This window comes from Falco naumanni, chromosome 7 (genome assembly GCF_017639655.2).
Source record: "Falco naumanni isolate bFalNau1 chromosome 7, bFalNau1.pat, whole genome shotgun sequence".
Taxonomy (NCBI): domain Eukaryota; kingdom Metazoa; phylum Chordata; class Aves; order Falconiformes; family Falconidae; genus Falco; species Falco naumanni.
Genome location: NC_054060.1, coordinates 34094352 through 34119304, shown reverse-complemented (window position 1 = coordinate 34119304; position 24953 = coordinate 34094352). Strand labels below are relative to the sequence as shown.

General features: G+C 39.6%; 1 protein-coding gene across 2 annotated transcripts; it reads right to left on the bottom strand.

Annotated features, from left to right (window-relative positions):
- Nucleotides 1–1861: 1861 nt before the first annotated feature.
- DLGAP5 (DLG associated protein 5) lies at nt 1862–23547 on the bottom strand. 2 transcript variants are annotated; one of them, XM_040601371.1, is made up of 19 exons: nt 23491–23547; nt 20821–21068; nt 19298–19506; nt 18219–18311; nt 17182–17266; nt 14979–15092; nt 13780–13850; nt 11840–12114; nt 11310–11431; nt 11098–11227; nt 10617–10702; nt 9850–10010; nt 8316–8408; nt 6871–7090; nt 5489–5735; nt 5073–5130; nt 3610–3778; nt 3154–3203; nt 1862–2087 (listed from the first exon to the last, which is right to left on the bottom strand). In XM_040601371.1, exons 2-19 carry the CDS (start codon nt 21056–21058, stop codon nt 1965–1967), a joined length of 2544 nt encoding a protein of 847 aa, XP_040457305.1. In that variant the 5' UTR covers nt 21059–21068; nt 23491–23547; the 3' UTR covers nt 1862–1964. The 2 variants fall into 2 exon arrangements, with proteins under 2 accessions (XP_040457305.1, XP_040457306.1); XM_040601372.1 differs by lacking the exons at nt 1862–2087; nt 3154–3203; nt 3610–3778 and adding an exon at nt 4422–4915.
- Nucleotides 23548–24953: the final 1406 nt, after the last annotated feature.

The window sequence follows — 24953 nt, the reverse complement described above, 5'->3', positions numbered from 1 at the left end:
ATGCAGAATTCACAGAAGTGTCACCTCACTGCAGTTGTCCTCGAGGAAACATTGGAGAACATGGAAATATCAAGAGCCTCTGTGCCTGACCTGAAAGAGGTACTTTGGGAGGGAGTTCAGAGCTGGTGAAAGCAAAACTTCTCCCTAAGACCATGGCTAGAAGAGCCGCCCCTCTCCTTCACTTCAAAAGGCCCATTCTGCCCCTGCGGTGCCCAAACCAGCATGTCCTGAGACACCTCCCTCCCCAGGGAGGGCCCGCTTGTACAAGCGTTACGGCCTCCACGGAACAGGTCACAAGCCTTGTTTCTCTCCCCTCATAACTTGCATGAGAAGAACAGTTTGCAGGGTGGGGAGGTTACTTGGCAAGTTCACCTCGTGAGTCAGGCTAGTGAAAAAAAGTACGTTCCCTTTGCTGTGAGTCATTCTCCTGGTCTTGGTTTGCAAAACAAGAACAGCGCAATAGCCACTATTGAAGTTTTCAAGGATGTCTTTGACATGTCTCACACTCTTTTGTAACAGTCACTTCATTTATACTGGGAAACGCCAAGATACAACAAGCACAGTGTTGAAATTTCAAGTAGATGCAGTGGCCCAGAGCAGCACTGCTAACATCAGCTTAAGCGTACACATTAGATACCAGAAATCCCACATCACTGCTATTAATTACAGTGTTGATCCCCGAACAGAGCAAACAAGTTGTTCAGAGCTACCTACATGAAACTACCTGTATAACTGGAGTTTAGTAATGAAGACAGTTGATTCCAGCACAGTAACACCAAGTCACAATAGCTTCCTCTATTTCAGTGTAATCAGTACGCAGCCTTCAGGTTAAAGCTTAAGGCAGATGAGCTCTCCCAGCTGCAGTGGCAATGCTTTCTGCTGAGGGGCTTGAATTACCTTTGCTTGCTTTAAAGTAAAGACTTAACTAGCGGAAGAATGCGTGTATCACACTAAAGTCACCACTGTAAGAGGAAGCGCAGTCAGGTATTTGTTAAAAATAGAGCAATGGGAGGTACTCTAATCTTACTACTCAAATACATAGTATATGTAACTGGAATGCTCCTTATGTATAAGCTTAATACATTCTTTTGTCTGGACTGTAAAAGGAATAACATACAAGAACAGGCTGAGGTTAAAATGTCAAGTGTTCAGAGAAAGAAGGTGAGAGATTTTCACATGAAAAAGCAAAGAGAATAGGGTTTCACTTTAAGGTCCTTAAAATACTCAACAGATAACGGTGTCCTTAAAGGAAATAATAATAATTGATGCCTATTTTAATACATTGCCAGGAAAAGATATTATCCAACTTAAAAATCCTTGTTCAGAGATAGTTTCTATTTATTACAGAGCAAGTGGTTGTTAAACATCAGGAAGACTCCCACAGGAAAGAATCACATGCATGAAACCCTGCTGCAGCTGCTGCTGAGGCAGTTGTCAATGCACAGAATATTGGAGCCTAAGGGTGCAACCGTGGGAGCTCACAGCAGTGACCGAGCAGGAAGCCGTGTTTTGGGGAGGTAACAGGCTGAGCCTTACCCCGAAGGTGCCCTTGCATCAGAAACAGGGCACAGCTACAGCGAGTCTGGTATGCATCTTACCAGCAATAATATGAGGTAAGTAAGGTCAGGATAGAAAAGCCTAAAAATTAATCATTTTACAGCTTGAAGTAGACAGGAAATACATGAAATTATACAAAAATAAAAATATTTCAGGTTGTAGTCAGAATATGCAAACATTGGATACAGCAGGTATAACCACCAAACACCCCACTACTAACATACAGCCATACTTAAGACATTACAAAATATTTTAGTAAGTTCCACTACAAAATACTACAGGTATTAATTCACTCAGGACACAGTTCAAGGGTAGAAGACTGTATTTCCAGATATCCTCTGTGGGTTTTCTTGTTAATATAATTTTTTGTGAATATAATTTATACATTTTGAATTTCTAGTCACCTTTCATTTTCCCCCAGAGGGAGAAAAGGGAGAAAATACAATAAGGTCGCTGAATACTTCAGCTGCTGCAAACTGCTGGGCTTTGCTCCTGACTGGAGTGGAGAGAAGCTCAGCATCCAGCATTGGCTGTGGGAGAAATCAGTGTGAAGTAAGTGTTTGAGGAACAGTTATCTGCTCTGCAAAACAGCACTGCAACGACATGAAATAAGCTATAGCAAATTCCCCTTTCTCCAGGACATCTGTATAAACACCAGACCAACGGTAATTACTGTCAGGCAAACACTTATGTATGTTAGGTGCCTGCCTGCTTGAGAAGCCACTTAAACATTGCAGGACAAAAGCTAGCAGAAATTGCTTTTGACAAAGGAACAGAAGCATGCAATTCTCTCGCCCCTCACTCAGTGCTGTGGACACGTTGCAGCTTTAGAATAAGCAAAGCACGGATCTGTCAGGCAGAGCTGAAACTTGCAGCAATTCAGTAGATATAAGTAGACTAAAAAGTGCTTGCTTATATACGATACTGTCCCAAAGCAAGAGCCACAGGTCAAAATCATGTGCCACTGTAAGTACCTTAACTTCTCTAACAGAAAATTTGCAAGCTTATTTCCATACATAAAATACGAAGTGAACGTGGTCCATTTTGAAGACACTCATTACTTAAATGAGTAATCCATGTTTTAAAGAGGGTTTTTCATTACACCCAAGAAACACTACACCCAAATTCTTTTAACAATTTAAAAGTTTATGCACACTTTGCTTTTCTCTGTTGAATCTTACTTCCAGGTCTAAAAGTTAAAGGCATTAAAAAAAAAAAAAAAACACCAAAAAGATGGCACAGACCTGAAAAATTTCAAGGAGGAAGTGGAAGAAAAAGGCCAGGTCATTCATTATGTTAGTACATTTTAAAGGTCATTCACAAGAAATATAATTTAAAGGTTCAATCTGATAAGATTTAGACTTCTGCTAAAAATATCTTCATTCATCCTACTTTCATCATGTGCATTAAGGAACAATAGTGTGATCCCAAGCAGGGAGAGAGGCTGTATTGTGGCTTGTATTTAGAGTAAGTTACATGAATTGGCTTGATAACATCTTAAAAGTTTAATTTAGTTTATGCAGTAACTGATTCTGTAGGAAAGGTTAACAGTACTGTAATGTGTAGATTGTCAAATAAACCTGAAGGTCAACTTACCATATCAAAAGGATTTCTGCCAACAGATGTCAAATCACTACATGAAATGTCTGAAAAATAAGAATATTTGATTATTTTTTTAAGTTAGTCTGATGCTGCCGAAGTTGAAAAAACAGTATTGCTTTCTGCATTTACTGAAAAAAAAACCCCAACACCAACCCCAAACCCAACTACTAAACTGTCTGTATTTACTTCTACTTCAAGCCTTTTATATTAGCTTTCTCCTTCACGTATCACAAGGAAACTATACAGAAAGATCTGAGGGGCACTGTTTGCTCACAAACAATGTGTAAGTCACATGGGATAAAGGAGGTTTTGCCAACAGCATACATAAATGAACCAAGCTATGGTGACAGTGATTTCAGAGTAGTATTTAGACTACCACAAAACTGTGGAATAAACTTAAGGTCCCAGGCAATACCACACAAACAATACTAAGCAGCTTAAGATGCTCACCTGTTTGATGTATTTTTTGTTCTCCAGACTGAGCAAAGTTAGTCTCTGTGACAATACCCTTCTCCGGACTGCACATGACAGTATCTTGCCCTTGCTGTTCTGCAGCAGATACCTCCATCTCTTCCATGCTATCCATTGCTTCTAATTCATTGCTAGAACTTTCCACCACCTGAAAAACAGGAATTTGCAATGTTTCTAGCCCTCTGAGAGGCTAAGTTGACTGAAATAGCTGTATTTGCTTCTCAGAGAGCCAAAAGGAAAGCATCAGTGAAACCAGGCAGACATGAAGCAGTGCCCATGACACTAGGAAGCTTTCTTATTTTCCTTTTGTGTGCAATAAAAGGAAGTTTGACAGCTTTTGATGTAGAAAGCACAAAGATTAAAAGGTAGCCAGGATATTCAATGGATGCCAGTTTACAGAAACCAGCATGTCTCTTATGTCAAACCAAGTCCATACATCTAATCCACAGGTTTTATGAACAATTCAGGAGAGAGAGGGTTTTGACTCCAGACACTGTACAAAGCACAGGCAGGATAAAACTCGCAGCTTAAGGCTGTGATCCATTGCACGTGAACTATTTCCCAAACACCCTTTCAAGCTTGATAATCGCTTCGAGAGTATAAAGGGAGCTCTTCCACATGAAAGAAGATTTTGAACTTCCAAGTGCCAAAAACATTCTGAGGATGTTCTCTGATAAGACTACCTCAAGAAAAACCTGTCAGCAATACTGAAAGTTAAAGATTACCAGTTTTCCCCAGTGACATCCCCAACAAATGATTTCTCATTTGACAGGGAAAGCATGAACACAGATCCAAGCAGTTACAAATAAAATTAAGGTACTCCATTCCAATGAAAGCTAATAAAGGATGATTGCAGCTAAAGTACTGCCTTTCACAGAGTAGCACAGTATATGTAAACTATGGAGGCTGTATTCCTGTTTTTTAAGGCTGCTCAAACATAGGCATGACACCAAGTCCTCAGACATTTCAGGGCACGGATTTCTGAACGCTGATACTTGTCTTAGTAACACTGCTCTGCTATACCTTTAAAGAGTGTAACAACCCAGTGCTCTGCTCTGGCAACACGAGGACTGAGAGAGCCAAGTACTACTGTTGCCTTTAGTCACGGTCCCCAAATGCAAAAGCATCTTAAAAAAAAAAAGAAAATCACACCAGAAAGCAGGTAGTGGACTTCAAGGAACATGACTTGCCCAAGCAACAAGTGTCCTCATGGAACAGCCCCAGGACCTCCAAAAGACAGCTCCCAATGAGCTAGACAAGGTCCCCAAACTGCAGCAGTTCATATCTATGTCCATAACGAGAAGGAAAAAGCACCAGCCTCAGGAATACAGAAGATCTCTAAATGAGGATTGGATCAGAAATGTCTGGTCCAATAAAAAGAACATTTTATTTTGCGAGTAGTAAAACATTTAAGGCACATACATGAACTATGCATGACTCACCTTAGTCCCCTCTGCCGTGCCAGCAACAAGACAGTGTTGTTCTGCAACTATGGGAATGCTGAAAGAGAATGCAAAAGGTTTTCATTCTTCTCAATAATCTTCATCAATTACCTTCAATCATCTTCTGATTTACCCAACTAATCTTCCCATTTGTTCTGCAATTATGCTTGCTTGTTTGGCACTGGTCAGCTATATAAAACTTTCTGGCCAAAAAATAAACTTTTACCCCAGCAGCAAAATTACATTTGGGCAAAGGTCTTAGTATTTGCTTGAGGGAAGGAAAAGACACAAGGACGTTGCAATCTTTATCACTGCCACATTGGAAGATAACATTTAATGGGTATTAATAATTCTTTCAGTTAAAACTGTAAAATTATTTGTACAAAGTTAATTAAAAGCTGCCTTAACACGTCTACCTTTGTTCAAGAACACCAGGGAGCTTTTCCAGTGTGGGAGTTTTTCCACTGGGAAACTGGTGCATTATCGAATTTTGTGCTGGATGGAAGCCTTTGAGCACTAGTGGTGTTTGTTTTGCAGTTGTATCCTCAGGGTTATGAAGAATAGAAGGAATGCTCTGAAGCAAAGCTCTACTGGATGATCGTGGAGTTGCTAGTTTTTCAGAAGTCCACTGGGAAGATCTGCGAGGTGTCTTTGAAAGCAAGCCTGAAAAAAAACATTGAATGTTTCATTACTACAGCAGTTTCCAGAGGATTAAATGTTTGTTGTGATTCTAGCTAGGAACACTATACTGTTCTGCTTGCTGAATTGTCTTATACAAATATTATATTGGACTCTTATATACACTGCAAGGAAAAATTGAAAAAAAAGGTGACAAGAGTAGGTCATTAAGTTACAAAACTACCTAACTCCAGCCAAGCAAATCAGTAATGACTCTCCCTTCAGAAAGAATCTGAAATAAGATTTGCTGTTCTGAAGTCCACCTAGTGAAAGCTATCATTAATTTCCATCTTTCACATCAGATAATGTTAATGGAATTAAAGACAGTGATTCAGAATTGATTCTTTTAACTGATTCTCTGCTAGAGCTTGCTTAAACTGAGTGTTGCTCAAAGCTTTTCAGAAGGTCTCCTCTACTAAACAGGAGGCATATAAAAGAACTGCTAATCTTGTGATAAGAAAAGATCCACACACACAAAAAAAGGGGAAATTCAAAGTCAGCTTATGAATTAGAAATGGGAGAAAAGCAGAACAGCTCCCAGAGAGTCAAGGATCGCTGGAAGTACTGGCTTCACAGACTGCAGTAAGACAAGATACTGAAAATGAAGTTGTTTTGAGCACCTGCTAAAACACCCACAAAGTATTAAGCAGCTTTTATAGCGGACTGGAATTACGTTATAATCTTGTTAACCATAAATACAGGTTACGGGTGTACTTTAATTGCAGCTTTGAAGACAGTACTGCAAGAGATTTAGCTCAAAAAAAGTCCCAGTTCTTGTCTTACAAATATTAGCCTGCACTGACCTAGCTGACAAACCTGTCCAAAGCCTGAGAACACTTCAGATTAAAACTTCATTATTTAACATATGCTGAAAAAACATGAGCCAGCCACTTTTACCTCTCTAAGCAGAGATTTAAAGTTGCCATAATCATTCCAGTCAGTATATTCGTGTAGAACAGCACGCTTTGGATCCTTGATGTAATTAACCACTAGTTGAAATACTGTGTCCAGTACTGGAGCAGAATCCAGCATGAACAGCATAATCCTTCTCCCCAGGGAGACTGGTTAAACTCTCTTCAGTACTTTCAGGCCATGAAAATCATGATTAAGCTTCACTCACCTGGTAAGGTTTTTACAGGGCTTTCAATTCTGAAAAATCCCGCGTCAAAAACCACTTTTTCTGCTTCTGGTAGCTTCTCGGGATGCATACAATCAGCAGTTCCATCAAGTTTCATTTTATTCCTCATAGCTGCTTTTATAGCAGCAAGCCGGTTTTGGGCAGCCGTTCTTCCAGCTGCTCCCAGCTTTGGTTTAGACACTCCATTTGGAATAGTTTTTTTCTGAAATTGTAAGAAAGTCTAGGTTACATCTGGAAGCTTCAGATAGAAGCAGTTACTCAACCACACAGCTGCTGGCCATGCATAAAGACAGCAACAGGCAACAAACATGCTGGAAACAAGGTCCCTGTTCATCTCCAGAATCTCTTGATCTGCCATTCAGCTTTTTAGATTAGTTTATGATGTCAATATTAAGGATTTTTCATGTTGACACGGCAGTGCAGAAATACTCCGTACAACTTTTTCCTAACAAATCCAATTAATGTTTCTGAAAACAGTGGGATACAGGGACTCCTAGTGGCAGGGAGACAAAGTAACTGCAGGACAGATACCAGTCAGCCAGTGAAGACTCTCCTGGCATTCCATTTTTCAAAGGAAGTTGTGTCTTGTACCATCTTTAGGGTTCTGACATTTACAGGCAGCTCATGCACACTACAGTCCTCCCAGTTTCCTGTGCCTGGAGTTTCTTATCAACCTTCATATCATGTTAATGATTAGTTAAGCAGTCTCAAGGAACTGGATAGAGTTTTGGCAACGTGAATATGACTTGATATTTAGTCATCAGAAGCAATTACGTATTCTAAACAAAAAAGTAGATAAAATAGCTTACACTAAAGCTTATTTTGCAGTATGCAATAACCTATTTTGGATAGTGTCAGACCCATCTGTGCTTACGGAACTAGTAGTTTAACACTACCCGTGGTGCTGTCGTAGTGGGACACCATTATAATTTAGCACTCCCTGCTCAGAACTGGCCATCATTGCCAAATTCCTGTGCGGTTTCCTTTTCAGTTAAGTCAGTGGCCATGCCAGGGGCCCAGATACAGTGTTCTACATCTGAAGGGTAAATCTCTATTCTAAATGTAGCAGATGTGTCTTACTAGCAGAGAGCCCAATGACTCCAAAAGAGTCATCATTAATTCTTAGTTATAATCTTCCCAGCCAGAAGAGGCAACTAGCATTACAAACACCAGCTAATACAAGTGCACTTGGGAGATGGACGGGAGAAGGGTGCATCTTGAGAGTAATTTCACTAATTCCAGCCCAACCCATTCTATGATTCTATGAATTTTTAAACATCTAAAGACAACAGATGAGTAGGGCTTTAGAAGAATTTCCATTTAAGACTACTATTCATTACAGCAATAGCAGCTTATTAGTTACTTTAGATAACTCAGACTGTTGCATCTTGATGCCTTAGGAGGCACACTTTAGGGGCTATTCATACCTTGACAATTGCTTTGATTGGGACTTCAAGTGGTTGCCACCCATTGTCTTGAAGCTTCTTCAGATTATCAAACTTTTTATTCACATCTTTGATCTATTGGAAAATCCAGGTTTAATTTTCAAGACACACATTTTCAGATTCACAATAGAACACTATTAGTATTTTATGTTCTTATACAGGTGACAGTGACATAAAGGTTACAAAAACACACACAAGCTTCAGATTAAATGACAAGACAGGTCTCATGTATGTAGTTTTGAGGTTAGGAGGGGCAGTATAGAATGGTTCAGTAAGATCTGAGAAGTAAAATGAAGGAGCTGGTTTAAAACCTGTTCTGGTACTGAACTTAAGCACCTTGACAATGGTCGCACTTAAGGAATGCAAAAGAAGACATTGTGTAATAGTCTTTATCCAAACAAGTACAGAGTCTTCCATTATGCAGGAAACAGCCATGCAAGCTTGTTTGCTCTCTCGAACTGCTGGTCTGAACAGCTTCCTGATGTAATCTGTGCTTGTTCGGGACAAGCTAGCTCTGCAGCATTACCTCCTCCCTGATACTCAATGCAACAGCCCTGTTCTCCGACTTCGTAATGGAGACACTTGCCTCATTTGCTAGTAAGGCCATACAAGGCTTATTTACGTACAGCAGAGCAGTCACTGAAGTGACAAGTCCTTTACATCCTTACTGTAACTCAGAAGACACAAACAGAAAACGGATGCAAAAAAGGAACAGAGTCTGCAATTCTGTTACTCCAAGTTTATCTGAGAGAAAAGGTAAGGGAGGCTCAGGAGAAGCTTGAGCTGTTCCTAGACACACAGTAAGCATAGCAAAACTCTGACTGCCAAGTTACTGGTTCTAACAAAGCTCCCCTCAAGTATCTCTGAAGAAGATCGAACCCTCACACTTTCTGGGGAAAATTCAAGACCTATGACTACGACCTTAAGAATAAACCCATCTTCGCATTTAATTTAACTAGTTACAAGTTCCTTTGTTGAATGCTGATTTACAAATACTGTCAGGAGCCCTTTTGATAATTTAGAATATTCTATATTGTTCTGAAACCAATGGAAGCATCAACAGAGAGAGATGACTGGTTTCTACCACTTAAGTTCAGCCCTAAAGAAGGTTATTGTAGTTTCTGCATTATTCTCCTATTGAAGCACGGAACTCCCACTTTTCAGGTTAGCTCCAGGAATTTTCCAAATGTTCCCAGCTTTTGGTCCAGATAGACATTGTGACTGTATCCTCAACCCAAACCAGAATAAGACTCGACTACATGCCTTCATTCCAGAGCAAAACAACATACACAGGCACAAAAAGACAGGACAGATTAATTGCTCCATGAATTATAGAACATAGTATACCAACAGGTACTATTCACTATCAGAACGTGTTAAACATGGACCTGCATTTTTTGCAAAAGAAAAATCAGAGCCTGAATAATCAAAAACCCTCACCCAAAATAGCTTCAATCCATGGTTTACAATTAACCCCATCAACTTCATTCTAGTGGGTTAGCATGCAAGGACATACCTGAAAATCAACCATATCCCAAAATCCATCTAAGTCTGTACACGATGTTTCTTTTTCACCTCGTTTAAATTCACAGTTATCCACCAGTCCTTCAAACTGTTTAAACCTCTCTGCTATGAGCAGTCTTGTCTGACCAACTGTGGTGCGAATAAGGTCTTTAGCTGATAGCAACAAGAAAATAATAAAGTACATCTTTGAATAATCCATCATTTCACAATTGATTTAAATAAGTATCTGAAGAGTCTGGAATTTGTTTATTAATTGAACTATGCTCATCTATTGTAGAGTTGCAGCAGTCCTATTCATTGAACTGCTCAAAACTTACTTTCCAAAAAAAACCACAAAACCTACTATGTCCAAGTTTTATCAATGCTCCAAGATAAGCATTGATAAGTCATCTTCACTTTCCCAGATAAGGACACTTACTCTACATTAAAACCTAATTTTATTTTAAAAAGTCAGCTGGGTTCAAGTTCATACATTTAAATACACTTGAAATTGACAACAAAAAAACTATTTTGACATGTACTTTGTTCACTTTAGTGTCAACGACTATCATATCAAGAACTGCACAAGCTTTAGTATTAGGAGATAAAGCATGCCTTTTTGCCTTGAAGTAGATAGAACTCTAAACTTTATCTAATATGACTTGTACTAAGTGCTGTAAACTATTTGCTATTTTACAAATATATTCAGATATAGGTGCTTCCCTCTGTCCCTGTCAGTCATAACACACCTTCTAGTGCCCTATTATAGCTGAGTCTTACCATCCTCTGGAACATCCAGCTCAAGTTTTCCATCCCACTGGAGGCACTGAGACATCAGCTTCTCTGTCTCAGACCGAAGAATGGTTCTAAAAATAGAGAGACAGCAAAAAAAAAAAAAAAAAAAGGTTTTGGAGAATTTTTAAACTTCCATCACTACTTGTGACCATTAATGGTTACTATCCTTTTTGCTTTACACTGTCTTTGAGCAGAAGCCATTGGATTGTTTCAGTCTGCTGACTCGCTGAGATGCTATTTTTCTTTCCTACTCCCTTCAAGCTTGTGTTCCTTAAGACAGGGTGTTAGTCTCCAGAATTTTATATTCTCTACTTGCACTAACCATACAGAAGGGACAAAAATGGGCCTACTCAGGTCACTTCCCACAATCACCAAATACCACAAGCTGATCTTTACAAGATATCTCATTAGTCATGTTAAGGACCTCCAAACAGACAACAGGGAAGTGAAACACACAAACACAAACCTGAAATAGGGCACGTCGTGCTCTTGCTCTCTTACATCATCTGACTCTGTTTCAAGTGCTGTTATATCTGTAGAGACAGGAATTGTTTCATTTGCTCTCTGAACAGAAGTTTTCTCATCTGATTCACTTGCTGAAAAATATGAAAGGCATCTGTTCAGAATCTGGTGAAAACTAAAAACATTAGAACAATAAACTAAATGTAAAGCTCCTACCTTTTTCTCCTCTCAAACTTGTAGTGGTTTGCTGTTCTTCAACATCTTTATCAGCAGGTGAAACTTGACTTTTTAAATTAGGCTCTTGTGCCTTAGTGTCACTGGATTTTTCAATTTTATTACTAGAAACAATCAAAAAGTACCTTTAGAGTTAAGACACATTGAGAAACCGACATTAAATACAGCAGAATACGAATACACAAAAAGCACAATTTAGAAGGCAATCCTACACACAACACTAGAGAACTATAAGCAAATCCTATTAAAACGAGTAGATCCCTGCAGACATACACATGGTGCAGTCCCCAATATATGGAGCTGCTCTACTTCTAAAGCATAGACAGAATTACGGATTATATTGCTTTCTTTGCTGTTGTATTAAGTCCACATTTAAGCAATGATAGCAACCATGATGATCAGGTGTTTCAACATCACAGGTTGTTACACAGGGCATCTATAGAAAGATTGTCTTCTGTATCATCATAGAGAGATTCACTTGCATTTCAGGCCATTAGAAGAAAGAATCTTACACTGGAGAATTTGAAAAATCCCAGGAGGCATCAGGTGTCAAAAATGCATTTGCCCTAGAAGGAGTCATGGGTGTAACTTTGTAGGTTGCTAATCCACTTAAAGGCTGAAACACAAAGTTTTGAGGTGCAAAAGAGCGTGTTCTGGGTCTCCCTGGAGAAAAATTTGGTTTGTTTTCTGCTGCGGTTTGCTCCTGTTGAGGTTCTACTGACACTGAACCTTTCAACGCTGGATCCAGTTGAGCATTTTTATCCACTTCTTGTTTAGAAGGAATTATCTGTAACAGCACAAATAGACAAAGCAAACACTACATTATCAAATCAACAAAGTGCTTACTATAGGCATGGGCTGAATTATAACATGGCTGTCTGAAACCCCTCAGGAAGGGAATAGTTTCAGGTAAGTCACTTTCTAAATAGCGTACGTGTACAGAAGTCATTATTTACCAATAAGCCCAACTGGTTTTGACACCTACAAATCATTCTAGCAACTGGGGTAGCACTTCACTACAAGGAATGCAACAGTCCACTGAAGGGGCTAAAGGAGCAGAACACCTCACCTACCAAAACAATAATTAAAATTAGTAAATGCTTGCTCCCACTACTAGAAAATAAATGCTTTAAGGTGATAAGCTCCTCAAGAGCAGAATTACTGGCTCCAAATCCACCTAGGTCTGTTGAATAATCACAGTTTATACCCACTCTAATCCAAAGAACAAGCTAAAATAAGCTGATAGCAGAGGAATGCAGCCCAAGACAAGTGTAGTTAGGACCACAATGTCATTAAAAGAAGAGGGAAAGTTAATCAGTAAGTTGAATCCACATTCCTATGAGATGAGCAACCAGATAGTCATACAGAACACATTTCTGAGATATCTAGATTGAGATATTGTTAGCTCAAGCCAGCCAAAAGAGCTTAGATTGTTTTTCAAGAAACATGCATCTTCAATCCACTGAAAGTCTTGTTATACTTCAGATACCCCTGCTTGGAATGTAAGCCTTGAATTCAGCCTTCCACTCACTTCTAACTAGATGATTGAGGTTACAGTAAGAGTTTAACAACTGGCAGCACAAAAGCAACTCCTGCCTGTGAAGAGGTTCTTATCTAAGCAAAGATATAAGTGCCTCTTACCTCCTGTCAGTGTTTGTGTGTGACTGTACCACTTTCAATACTAGAGCACAGCTGCAGTTATGGAAACGGGAGTGGAGATGGAAGGCACAAAGGAGACACGAGATGAGAGGGAATAGCAGAGTGCACAGGAGAAAAATCATTGATAGTTTTTGCACAGGACTGTCAGCGCATGAATACGTACACATATTGTTTGGGAACCTGTGTTGGAGGGCTACAATGAACCCACATACTGCCACGTCTAGGTAGAGGCAGAAAAGTCTTTTTATAGCAGTGACATTAAGAACCACAACAACTGCCTTTAATTATGCTAAATCATGTCTACCATGCAGAGGGTAACATTTCCAGCTTCGTTTTTCAGTGGTTCAAAACCTAAAAATGCATTTATTTCTTCACTTCTAGAGTCACATATCATTACCTGAGCAGGAAAAGGATACATTCAGAATATGTTTCGAAAAGGAATGAACCACACAAAATTTACAAATGCCAGCTAAAACTAGCAAAGCAAGCTTATTTTTTTTTATTAGTTAAGACATCAGACGTGAGATATGTCACGTAAGAACTTCTTATCTAATGTAAACCATTGTCCAGATCTTGATTTGTAATCAAGTCATCCATAGAAGCACCAACTCCGATCTTAATTTTTAAAATATAGCAATATAAATACATACAGCTTCTTTCCAAAATCTAGGCTCTGAGTGAACTTCTTATTACTACTGTGCTTGAACACAAGTATATTTGAGCTACAATTGCACTGTTATTAGCTCTTAAGTCAGTTTTACTGCTTTTCCATTTCAAATATTAAATAGCCTACCTCTGTGATGTCAGGTTTGACTGCTTTCCTCTGCTTCCCTGCATTTGCTGTCTTTCTCTGTGACTGGTTACCTAAAATGAGAGAAACTCCAGAAGGTCAAAAAGGCATCTAATTAAGAATAATCTTTCACCAAAAGACTCCCATAAAAGTCCAGCGCTTAAGACAGGGAGGGACTGTTTTGTTTGAGTGGGAGGTGGCTAGAGGGCAGACACCTAATTGCAGAAGTTCATTCAAAAGAAAACCTAGCCTAGGATTTCACTGCCTATCAAGAGATGCATGTTACCTAGAAAGGAAAACTGATTAAGTCACTAGCTTTTAGATGTTGTCATATACTAAAAATAAAAGTCACCTTACTTCCTTAAAGGCTGAAGAGGGACTATCAAGCTAATTTGAGCTCAGATTTTTTATTTCTATATGGCATAAGATTTCTGTTGGTGAACTGAAACCGATACTATTAAAGCTGTGCTTTCAGCCTAGGGGTTATGCTTCTGTCATACATAGCACAAGGGACACTGCAAAATATTCTGGAGAATATCTTGAGAACAAGAATACGTACTAAAATTTTCCCCTTCAGTAACCATCATGTTCCCCTAATCTAGTAAACAGGCAAACATGGATGAAGAGAAATCCCTGATCTGAAGAACAGAGGCTCTCATCTCTTCCAAAGATATCTGTTCCTGATCATAGACTTATTAATCATATGCCCTTGGACAGCAATACACCAAACTGGCAAATCTTTACCAGTTCTGGTTTTGTTCTTTCAGTTTATAATTACCATACAGGCATTGATGCTCCAACACTGATGGACTTCATGGGAAATGTCTTGATTTAAATATTGCAATAGAGCTTAAGTGACAGTATCTAGTCCTTTTCTTACATGACAAATTAGCATGATTTACATAGTCTGTATTCAAAGCAGTCAGCTACACAGCAGAACGTAGCATGCTAAGACAGTTCAGAACAAGCCAACAGTAACTCTGCAGCACAACTGAGGGCCTGAGATATGAACAAGACCCTAAAGACAACAGCGCTGTCTTAGTGTATCATTTGACAATGAGCCTAACAGCAGCATATAAACATACACACGTTGTTTCCAGTGCTCACTTATCCAGTACTAGACTGTTATCTATAGCACACTATTCCAAACAAATCTCAGGCTTGAGCTACACAAGCAGGACCATACTCACTGCCTCACTTACCAGAAGTAGCAGCAGTAGCTGTTATTTTTGTTGTTTTCAGCGTCTGCCTAGCTGCAGAGGCAGCTGCTCTGGTGATTCTTACATTTGAGGCTGTCTGGACTGCAGTCTGCAACACTGTAAGAAACATTAATTCCAGAGTTTTCAAGCTTAATAAGGAAATGCACTCAAGTAACATAACTGAAAGTTTCATTTTGTTGAAATCAGAAATATGCACCAGCAATTATAAATTGCATTATTTTGCCAGAATCAACAGGGTTTGGGGTTTTTTTGTCAGTTCAGTGCAAGCAGTGCTAAATATGGACAGCACAGCTCAGCTTTGGCATCAAGGCCATGCTCTGAAGGATCTTGATTGAAAAATATTTTAGCTGTACCATAGTACCTCCAGGACCATCAAGGTACCAGTGTGCTAGATGACACATACAAAGCTTAAGGCACCCTTCTCAATGTTGTTCCCTGCAATCAGTGTCAGCACCATCCCCATTTTATAGATTAAGTTTTCCAGAGTAATAACTTGCCATGGTTATTTGCACAGCTGAAAGCTTAAGCAAACCATCAGAGTAATGAAGTGATGCCCTGGTCATTACACAGAAGTATTCTAAGGTCTCAATTTAATGTAATCTAACGAAGTATTCTTAAGACAAATTAGCCCTGAAATATTTTATAAAATATGACAAGTTCATGTACTGTATTACCCATCTTAATAATTTTCATCTTTGTATTTTAGTACTGTTTGTAATACCCTTCAAGAATGATAGCATTCTCCCGCACAGAGACATTTAACAGCAGCTCTCTATTTCGTACCCTCCCTTTTTACATCTGCCTGAAATCCAGTAGCCCCACTTGGTGACTCTTCATGCTATTTGCGTTTTTAATGTCAAGCTGCAATTCTGTGGAAGCTAGAATGACAACCTGGGGAAGAAATTACTGGATAAATAACTATAATGTTTAATTTATCCAGACATTCAATTCCCTAACATTTTTACACTAGTGTTTAAATACATACAATGCATATTCTTGATTCAGCACAAAAGGAACAATTGAGTCTAGTGGATGACAATTTTTCAAAAATTAAATGCCTTAATTGTTTTATCAAACACTGATAATAGATCTTTTCAGTATTCACCAAAGGCACTACTGAAATTTATTTAAATAAAGGTTTGCTGCTTGCTGATTTAATTACATTAGGGATGTGAAAGTCATTTCACACTGAAATACTGAGTATCTTGCATTAACAACAATATTCCACATGACTTAGCCTTGTCTACTTAAGCCATGGCCATCACTGTGCTATCAGGAAGAATTTCTAATCAAAAGTATTTCACTCCCTTAAAGGTGGCATGGGTTGGATTTTTTTATTGTTTTCTTAGAAATGTATACAATTATCACATAGAAAGTGACAGATACAGAAGGGGCTGTTGTAAAATATGAAAACTTAAGATAGTACTTGTCATTTATCGAAGATGACAATCATACATTTACTCAGTTGCACTAGTGTGCATCAGAAGTTTGGGCTCCTGTCTCTGACATTATATGCAAATATGCTTTACCAGTAGGCCATACCTTTTCCAAACCTTTTTCAATGCTGAGCTACACAAACAGTTTCATTTAGAGACCACAGACACCAGCATATCTGCTGCATAGACAGAAGACAGACTTCACTGAAAATATTTGCAGCTCATATAATCAGCTGTTTTTCAGGCTACCAACACCACCAAGGAAAATTCTTGTTTTACTTATGTCAGCTGTTCTTCATCTTTCCAGGTGAAGTCACTTGTTCTTTTGTAATAGCAGCAGCTACTAGACATGGTATTCTTCTTGGAGACCAACAGAAAGCTCTGCACAGCTCCAGATGCTAAGGCAGCTAGCAGTCATGCAATTCTGCGTACTGACCTTTTTCTTGTCCCTCTCTAGGGTGAATAATCAGTAACCAGGACAGCTAGTATTCTGCATTCCATTTCCCCAAGCACAGAGAGGCAGCAAGTACATGCGATGCCTGGAACCACACGCTTAATAACCTGCCAGCTGCTGTCCTTGTCATAGTTAGTAGGAACGGCTGTCCTAAAAATTCATTTCCTACACCCAAAAACATACCGCAGATCTCTCCCAGAGATCTCCCTCCCATAACATCACAACTACTGACTCAGAAAACAAACCCAGCAGCGTCCTTTCAGATTCAGATGCAGGGATCATACTACTTTCATACCTTTATCTTTTTCAGCTGCTTTGTCTGTACTCAGCTGTTTACATCCTGCTTGTGTAGGGTGCACACTACGCCCACTGGCACTGACCTACCAGAGAAGAAAATGTTTGTGAAGCATAAGATTTCCAGAAAATAAACACCTTAATTTCTTTCTTCATCTTTTTCTCCTAGGCTCCAGTAAAACAAATGGTCAAATAATTTGGCACAAAGGGCTTTAAAAAGTACAGAGAAATTAAGGATAACTAAAATAGCTTGTTTCAGACACATGTTAACATGCATTATCCAGTTAGTTAAGAATTTATCAGTAAAAAGAATGAAGAAAAATATTTAAGGAAGTTTCAGTTTACTATGAAACCAGGTGCCAATTACTGCCACATCTTGGTACATATTAGGCATTTTAAAAAAAATCAGTTTTCAGAAAAAAACCCACCCAAAAAACAGTTTTAACTCAGCTGTCCCTTTGTGAAGTTATGACTGGAAATCCTTCAAATGCATCAGGTTTTGTAAGGCAAGAGTGCTAGATTCAAAATACAGCTTCTTTTGTAGATTACTGCTGGTGAAATTTCTCAACAAAATCTACTTTTCTATACAAATAGCAGCAGAGTAAGCTGCCAAGATTCACAGTAAAAATATGCCAACACTGAAGTGATTTTTGAGTGAAGAATGAACTGCCTCTTTAAAACCTGCATTCATGACAGCCCTTCTGCATTTAAGGGATACTGAAGTATGTAACTTCAGTCTCACTACTACCTCTAGAAATATTTGCAGTCCTTGCTGACTACAGTATTTCGTATTGAAAAACTCGTCTGGAAGATCTGTGCATGCCTCTCTGTACTGACCTAATCAAACTCTGTAGTTCACTTCAGCACAATACAGTCTATCAGCTTGCTGAAACCTTTTCTGACCTGGTTTGTCTTTCTTACCAAGGAAAACTCTGTTAGAGACAGCACTTAACTTCTAAGCACACAACCCTGAGTTATGGTCTGAAGGATAATTGGATCCTTTAAACTTATTCACTGAAGTTTATATAAAAAACAAACCGTAGAGTGCTTCGATGCAGTTGGTATCACAGTTTTTTCTTCCTGGTTCTTGGCCTTTGATCGAGTAATCCTCCCAGAGAAAGCAGGAGCTGCCTGGAAATGTCCACAAGGAAACAAGAATCAACATAGTCTTTCCCCTGCTGTCACTGTTCGAGTAGGCAAAAAGCCTAAGTGTGAAAAGCAACGTGCTCATGCAAAATGGGTCAAGGGTGTAATTTGGAAAACTGTCCAAAGTCCAGTGAAATAAGCAGGAACAAATTACCAGTTCTAAAATAAGTTCACCATTGCATTTGTGCATGAATCATCCCAGGTTTTAAGCTGAGAACACAGTCATAAATATAAAAAGCAACATATCACTAGTACTATTTCCATCTTTGTTTTTAATAAAGTGAGCCAAATTACTCCCTTTATTGTTCAATCTTATAAAATAAATATTTATAAAGTATTTACAAAATCAACTGTTTATTTGGTATAACATACACATAATTTTGTATGCAAATAGAAATTTTAATGTACTACACTACCTATATGTAGAAGAATGGCTGCAGAAGCATGGCCTTAGAATCTCTGAAGATCTGCACAATCCAGGCCTGGTATTAGAATAGGCCTGTAATCAGAATTGTACTGAAGTTGCTGTGCTGAAGTTAACAAGAAAGGTAGCCTTGAGCTATTCTTGAATCCTGAGACCAAGTAATTATGTTGTGCCAACCGGCCGTGGCTGTAACAAGATACAGCTGCTGGGAAAGCAGGTGCAGGGCCAAGAAAGATAGGGAGCGGTATGGGAAAATAGGGAGTAACAAACTACAAGGCTGAAGCACAGCAACACAATTAGCTACATGGATAGAATGCTTATTTTAGTCATGATAATTAGGGGTGTGAGAACCGTGCATGTTTAGAGACTACTAACCAATTATATTTCTGCTTTACGAATATGCATGTTATCGGTTCTATATAAGTAGTGTTAGAAACTAATAAAGTTGAACAAGATGCATAACTCATATTGAGCGTCGTCTTGACTGCGGTGAACCCTTCTTCCAACACTTATACCTCATTTAGATATTTAATATTACTCTGATTACCTTCTCTCTTGGCTTCACTATCACTGGATCTTCAGGTACAAATGAAAGAAATCCAGGCGCAGTTGGTCTGTATAACCCAACTTTAAACACTCCCTTTTTTGCTTTCTCTCTCTGCTCTCTCAGTTTTCGAAGTTCCTTTTCTTCTTTATAGCGCTGGAGCATTTCCTTGCGTTCATTAATCCTCCTGGTGGCTGCATTTGTAGATTGGTCTGAAGTAAAGATGGAAGACCGACTTGTTAAGAAAATCTTGAAGATATTGAGCCAACAATATGCAAGACAGAAAATTTCAAAAAACTTTTCCAAGCTAGAAGAGAAACAAACATACTAAGTCAAAAAGCAGAAGACTGGAATCTGTGCCTGCAAGTTTCAGTAAGTCTTACAATGCAAATACATGTGATTGCTAATACATATTAGATTAATAAAAGTTTAAATTCTCTTAATTGCTTTAACCCTTCCCACTCAGAAAAGTATTCAATGGTAAGTTTCAGCTTACAATATATCTCCCCAAATCTGCACCCAAGGAATACTGTAAATTCATACCCATTTTACAGTGTACTGGCTGTTCCTGCAAGGTTAAAGTATTGAATTTAATACTTAAACTACTTATTTAGCTTATTTGTACCAGTTTCTCTATTCAAGCTCTTGTAATGTCATTGAAAGCTGAAGTTTAGGTCAGCTGTAGATATTGAAGTCTGCCGCAGGCTGAGAATAAATGAGGCAGAAGTTATGTGAGAGAATAAAACCATAAGATGATGCTATACTTGAATTACATGTCTATCTGAAAAATTTATACATAAAGTTAAAATTTATTAAGATACAAGCTTCCTACGTTTCTTACTTGCCATGATTACATAGGGATTGCACTCCTCCCTCCAATAATCTTCTACTATCAAAATACTAAGGTGGAAGTATTTCTAAAGAAATCCATTAACATGTTAAAATATTAACTAATTTCTTAGACCATAAGCATCCAGGAGAGCCAGGGAAGCACATTTCAGTATATATGCAGATCCTATTTTCTGGGAGGAAAGGTAAGTCATCAAAACCTAACAATTTTTTTTAAAAAAATTATACTATGCATTTACCTCTTTATAATGATATATACCCAGTTTTAACATAAAATTACCCATTTCTAAGCATATTTTAAGCACATGACAGACACCCATTATATGTTAGATGAGACTTTAGATCAGGCTTCTTCACTTCTCAAACAAAGCAATCATTAAGAGACTTCCCATTGAGTATTAATAGCAAAACGCCTTCTTCCTTAGCTGCTGCAGACAAATCAGAGCGAAGTCTTATACATACCACTGGAGCAGTGATGAGGATAAAGCTGTATTAAGACTATTTTCTTGATTTTCTTAACAGTTAGAAGAACTGGTAGTCATGGGGTTTTAAATCTTTTAAACTTTTTCTTCAAATTAAAGCGTTGACCATAATTAGGTTCTGTGATAATGTTACTCTATCTACTTAAAGACATTTTAAACAATTTTTAAAAAGCTTTATAACAAGTCTTTACTTACTCTGTTTTACACTGCTGTTCTCCTGAGAGCCCGTTTCATTGGTCTCCTTTAGTATAGAAATCCCCTTTTTTGAAAGCTGAACATTGCTATCTGCCAATTCAAGCTGTCTGCCCTTCTCAAACAACTTGTGTCTGTTCTCTTTTTGAAGCAGTGATCTTCTGCGTGCAACTTTAGTTCTGAGCGTTTCTGTGCTCAAATCCTTTTTGTATCGGCTGGCAAACTGGGAGGTAGCAGCCATCTTGGTAACCCTAGACAAAAATTATAATGATTAGGCAGAACGCTATCATGTTGTGTTTTGCCCTTTTCATTAACAGTTTGCATGTTACAAAGCCCTAGGTTCTTCGTTTCTGTGTATGTACCAGAGAAAATGCAAATGACAATTTCAGTAATGACTCTTCATTATTTCTCTTTATTTTACACATTCAAGGGGCTAGTTTGTTTTGTTAACGGTCAACAAGTCTGACACAGAATTAGTAGGGGACACTGTCGCTGCCAGGGATTGGCCTGCCAATCTGTTTTCAACACATGTTTTTCGTGTTAAGGAGACAAATAGTAAATGACAAGGTTGTAGGACAATACTTGGAAGCAACACTGCCACTGAGCATTTAGATTATACCCTATCTGATGGCAAGGCATTTTTGTCATGCATCAGAGTACTTGGCACCATTTCTCAACTGAGTTTCCAGGATGCAACTGCAATACAATAGTGTTTATTTCAAGCAGGATTTCTCCTTACTTTTTTAACCCGAGGGAGACTTAATGCAGACATCAGCTGGTCTGCACACGCTGTGCTACGCTAACAGCAATGTAAAAAACTCCATCCCCTGCATCCCACTGAAGCCTGTCTTGTCAAGGGGTTTCATGCTCTCTTCCTGGAGAGGTCAGGACCATTTCTTGCAGTTGGTCTTTGTCTGTCACCTCAAACAGGGTCTTTTAGAAATCTCATCTTCTGTTACTTACAGAAAACAGCTTTACAGTAAGGAGGGTGAAGAGCTAAACTGAACAGCCACCAGTTACTCATTTATCAGTAAACTGGTCACTTACTAAGGTTCTTAACTTCAAGACAGCAAGCTTTGATCAAACTAAAGGAATCATCAGTGAACGGGACTGAAAAGATCAGCCTTGACTATACGTGCACAGGATTTCTTCAAGCCAAACCCCTTCCCCTCCACTTGCTACCAAAAGCCAAAAACACCATCAGCAGCCTGCCTGAAAAACCCAAATGTCAGAAGAGAGTACCAAAATAAACAGAAAGAATACAGAAATAAAATGTACATACTTAGAGGAAAAGCAAGCAAGGGGAGAACCTGAGCTATTGTAAGAAGAAATACAGCCAAAGCCTATTCAGTTGCCATCACTGCTGGCAGTGGCAGCTCCTTGTTCATGGCAGCATTCATATAGCGAGTAACTTGCACAGCACCAACAGTACCTGCACAACCATCTGCAAGTGCTTAGAATACATACTAGAGATAATGTACAAGTCAAATCTAAAACATTTTGGGTTTTTTTTCCAATATGTTCAGTGCTACTGGAAAGCAAAATGGTCAATGGAAGTTAAATGAGCAAACAGGAATACAAATTAACTCTGCTTAAAGCACTCAAATCAGAGACTAGATCTCTTCTACACAATCCTAGAAGAGCTGGTGCACACCAGTGCCACCTGATTTGTGAATATCTTACATTTCATCCTGCATCTGACATTCCAACTGATAAATATTTAACACTTTTAAAGGATTTTTATGGTCTACCTTATTTCAATAATATTTTTTCCTACGTTTTGTAGTATAAGTCCACTTAAGGCCTTCACCCACAAATAAGCTTCAAGAGCAAGTGGCCTGCATTTCAGTAATTAGTCCTGCAGAAGAATTAATCTGAAACTTGAAGGCCGCAGATATGAGCAGAGATACAGAGAGGTATTATCTCCTAGCATCCCAGGTCTGCAAAAGCAGTATAAGAGATGACCTGTGATCTCTTTGGGCTCATTAAAAAGGTATGGCACGTTCACTGTCCTAAACACCTCTTTAGGACAAAAATATCTACCTCCTTTTCTTTCCAGGTTATGGCTTCTGAGTGGCACCTTGCTCAAACAGCAATCTAGATGACTAGTTGGAATCTAAATTAGCATAAATTAAAGATTAGTAGCAGGGAAAGGAAAAAGGGCTTATATAAAAGACAAGCTTTGTGACTGGCTAGTGTAGACTACCAAAATAAAGTGGAAAATTTATAGGACTGATTTTTATTCAAATAGTGAGGGAAAAGAACGACTTTTGAACAGCAACACCACAAAACTCAAATGAGAAATACAGATACGAATAACATTTAGATGCACAGTTAGCATTTTTAGCCTGAACAGTGACAAAGTAGAGCAGACAAAACAAAAGCATCATTATTTTTAGCGGCAAGTTTAAGGGCTGCATAAGGTCTAGACTCAAGGGTTTCGAGACGGGGCCCCGGGGGTCACGACATACGGACCACCACGTTCCGGTCCCCTGCTTCCCGCCGCGGCTCCGAAGGGTCGCCACAGTTTGTTCCCCTCGACCCCTTCTCCCGCCGCGCTTTTCGGCCAGCTCAGAGGGGAAGCACCGCTGCCAGGCCTCCTGGTCTAAACCTCCACCCTAGGGCCTGCTCGCTCGCCCACCGGCCCCCAAAACCGCCCGAGCGCCGCCATACCTGTACCAACACCGCACTCCCTTCGCCCAGCCCGCCTCGGCTCACTTTCAAATCTCACCTGACAACGCTCATTGGCCAGCCCCGGCCCGCCCGCAGGCTCTCATTGGCCAGTTCACGGCTGACAGTTGATAGGCGGAGCCGAAATCCCCGAGCAGGTTGTTTATAGGTCGTCCGTCACCGCCACGCTTGATTCTCATTGGCTGCGCTGAACATTTCCTCCTCGCACTTGCCACTCATTGGCCGGTGGGGTGAGGGAGCGAGGCCCGCTGGGCGCGGCGGGCTGCGCGGGGGCGAGGCTTGCCGCTAGCGGCCCGCCGCTGTAAGATGGCGGCGGCGTTATCTGGGAGCTGTGGGAGTAGTCCAGGCCGCGGCTCGCGGTGTTGTGCTGTGCCCTCACGCCCCACCGGGACTCGGGGGCAGGGTGAGGGGCCCGCGGGCCTCTCACCGCCCTCCCGGCAGCCAGGCAGGCCTGTGACTGTACTTCAGTGGCCGCGCTGTGCCGTCTCCTGAGGGAACGAAGCCGGGTTTATGCAGGCCTTCAGGAGCCTGGGGTTGTGCGCGGCCTTTGCTGCTGTAGCCCTTCTTATTTCTTCCTGTACTGCCATCGGACCGACCCAGCGGTTTGCTGCCGTGGGTTGTTTTTAATCGCGATTCTTACCTACAAGACAGTTTGTTCTGTGATTATTTATAATCTGCAAAATTAAAATGCAAAAATGTTAATGAAGAAACCAGCCACTTGGTGGCACTGCAAAAATGGCATTTGGAAGATTTAAAAATAAATAAATAAATATTACCAAACAGGAAATTGCTAAGCAGCAAGGGTGATGGTAAACGGCAGAGGACATCCATACCAACAGCCTAAAAATGCAGGACCTCCATATGGCATTACAGTAAAATGTCAGTAGATTTTTATATAAACGCGATTACAGTGGATGAAGACAGCAGTAAGTGGATTAAAGACCATTTGGTCAGAGCACAGAGCTGTTCCCCACTATAGTGATCAGTTCTGCATCGTTGGAGAGCGGCTCTGTGCATCACTGATGGTAGTACTTGAAGAAATGTCACCCCCTAGTTTCCTGCATATGTTGCCAGGGGTTACAGCAAAGATTCACAAACGCTGACCATCTGGACTAATCCTACAATCATTGATACAGAATAATAAAAGATTAGTATGGAGGTTATTGGCTGGTGCCAGGTTCCCCAATGGTATGAAAAAGATCCAGTAAACAACAGAGCTCATACTTGTAGGCTCTGCCCACAGAGTCCAATCCAACACAGTCCTTGGTGTTCACTGATTTTCGTTAGTCCCTTTTTTTCCCTAAATTAGTGGAATTTGAGGGTATTCAGCAGTTCTACCTTACGATATGAGGAGATAGCCCAATGACAAGGGCCATGCCAAAGCACAAGTTTTAGGGAAAAAATGAGTTTACATGTGTCTTCCTTCTAACCAAAAATCATTTTTT

Bases quoted from the DNA above. Each gene is read 5' to 3' on its own strand.
- DLGAP5 (XM_040601371.1), bottom strand. From the start codon at position 21,058: ATGGCTGCTACCTCCCAGTTTGCCAGCCGATACAAAAAGGATTTGAGC. The intron at 19,507-20,820 runs GTAAGTAAAGAC...TCTTTACTTCAG, and splicing joins GAACAGCAGTGTAAAACAGA to ACCAATCTACAAATGCAGCC. The intron at 11,228-11,309 runs GTAGGAGCTTTA...CATATTTTTCAG, and splicing joins AAGTTTGAGAGGAGAAAAAG to CAAGTGAATCAGATGAGAAA.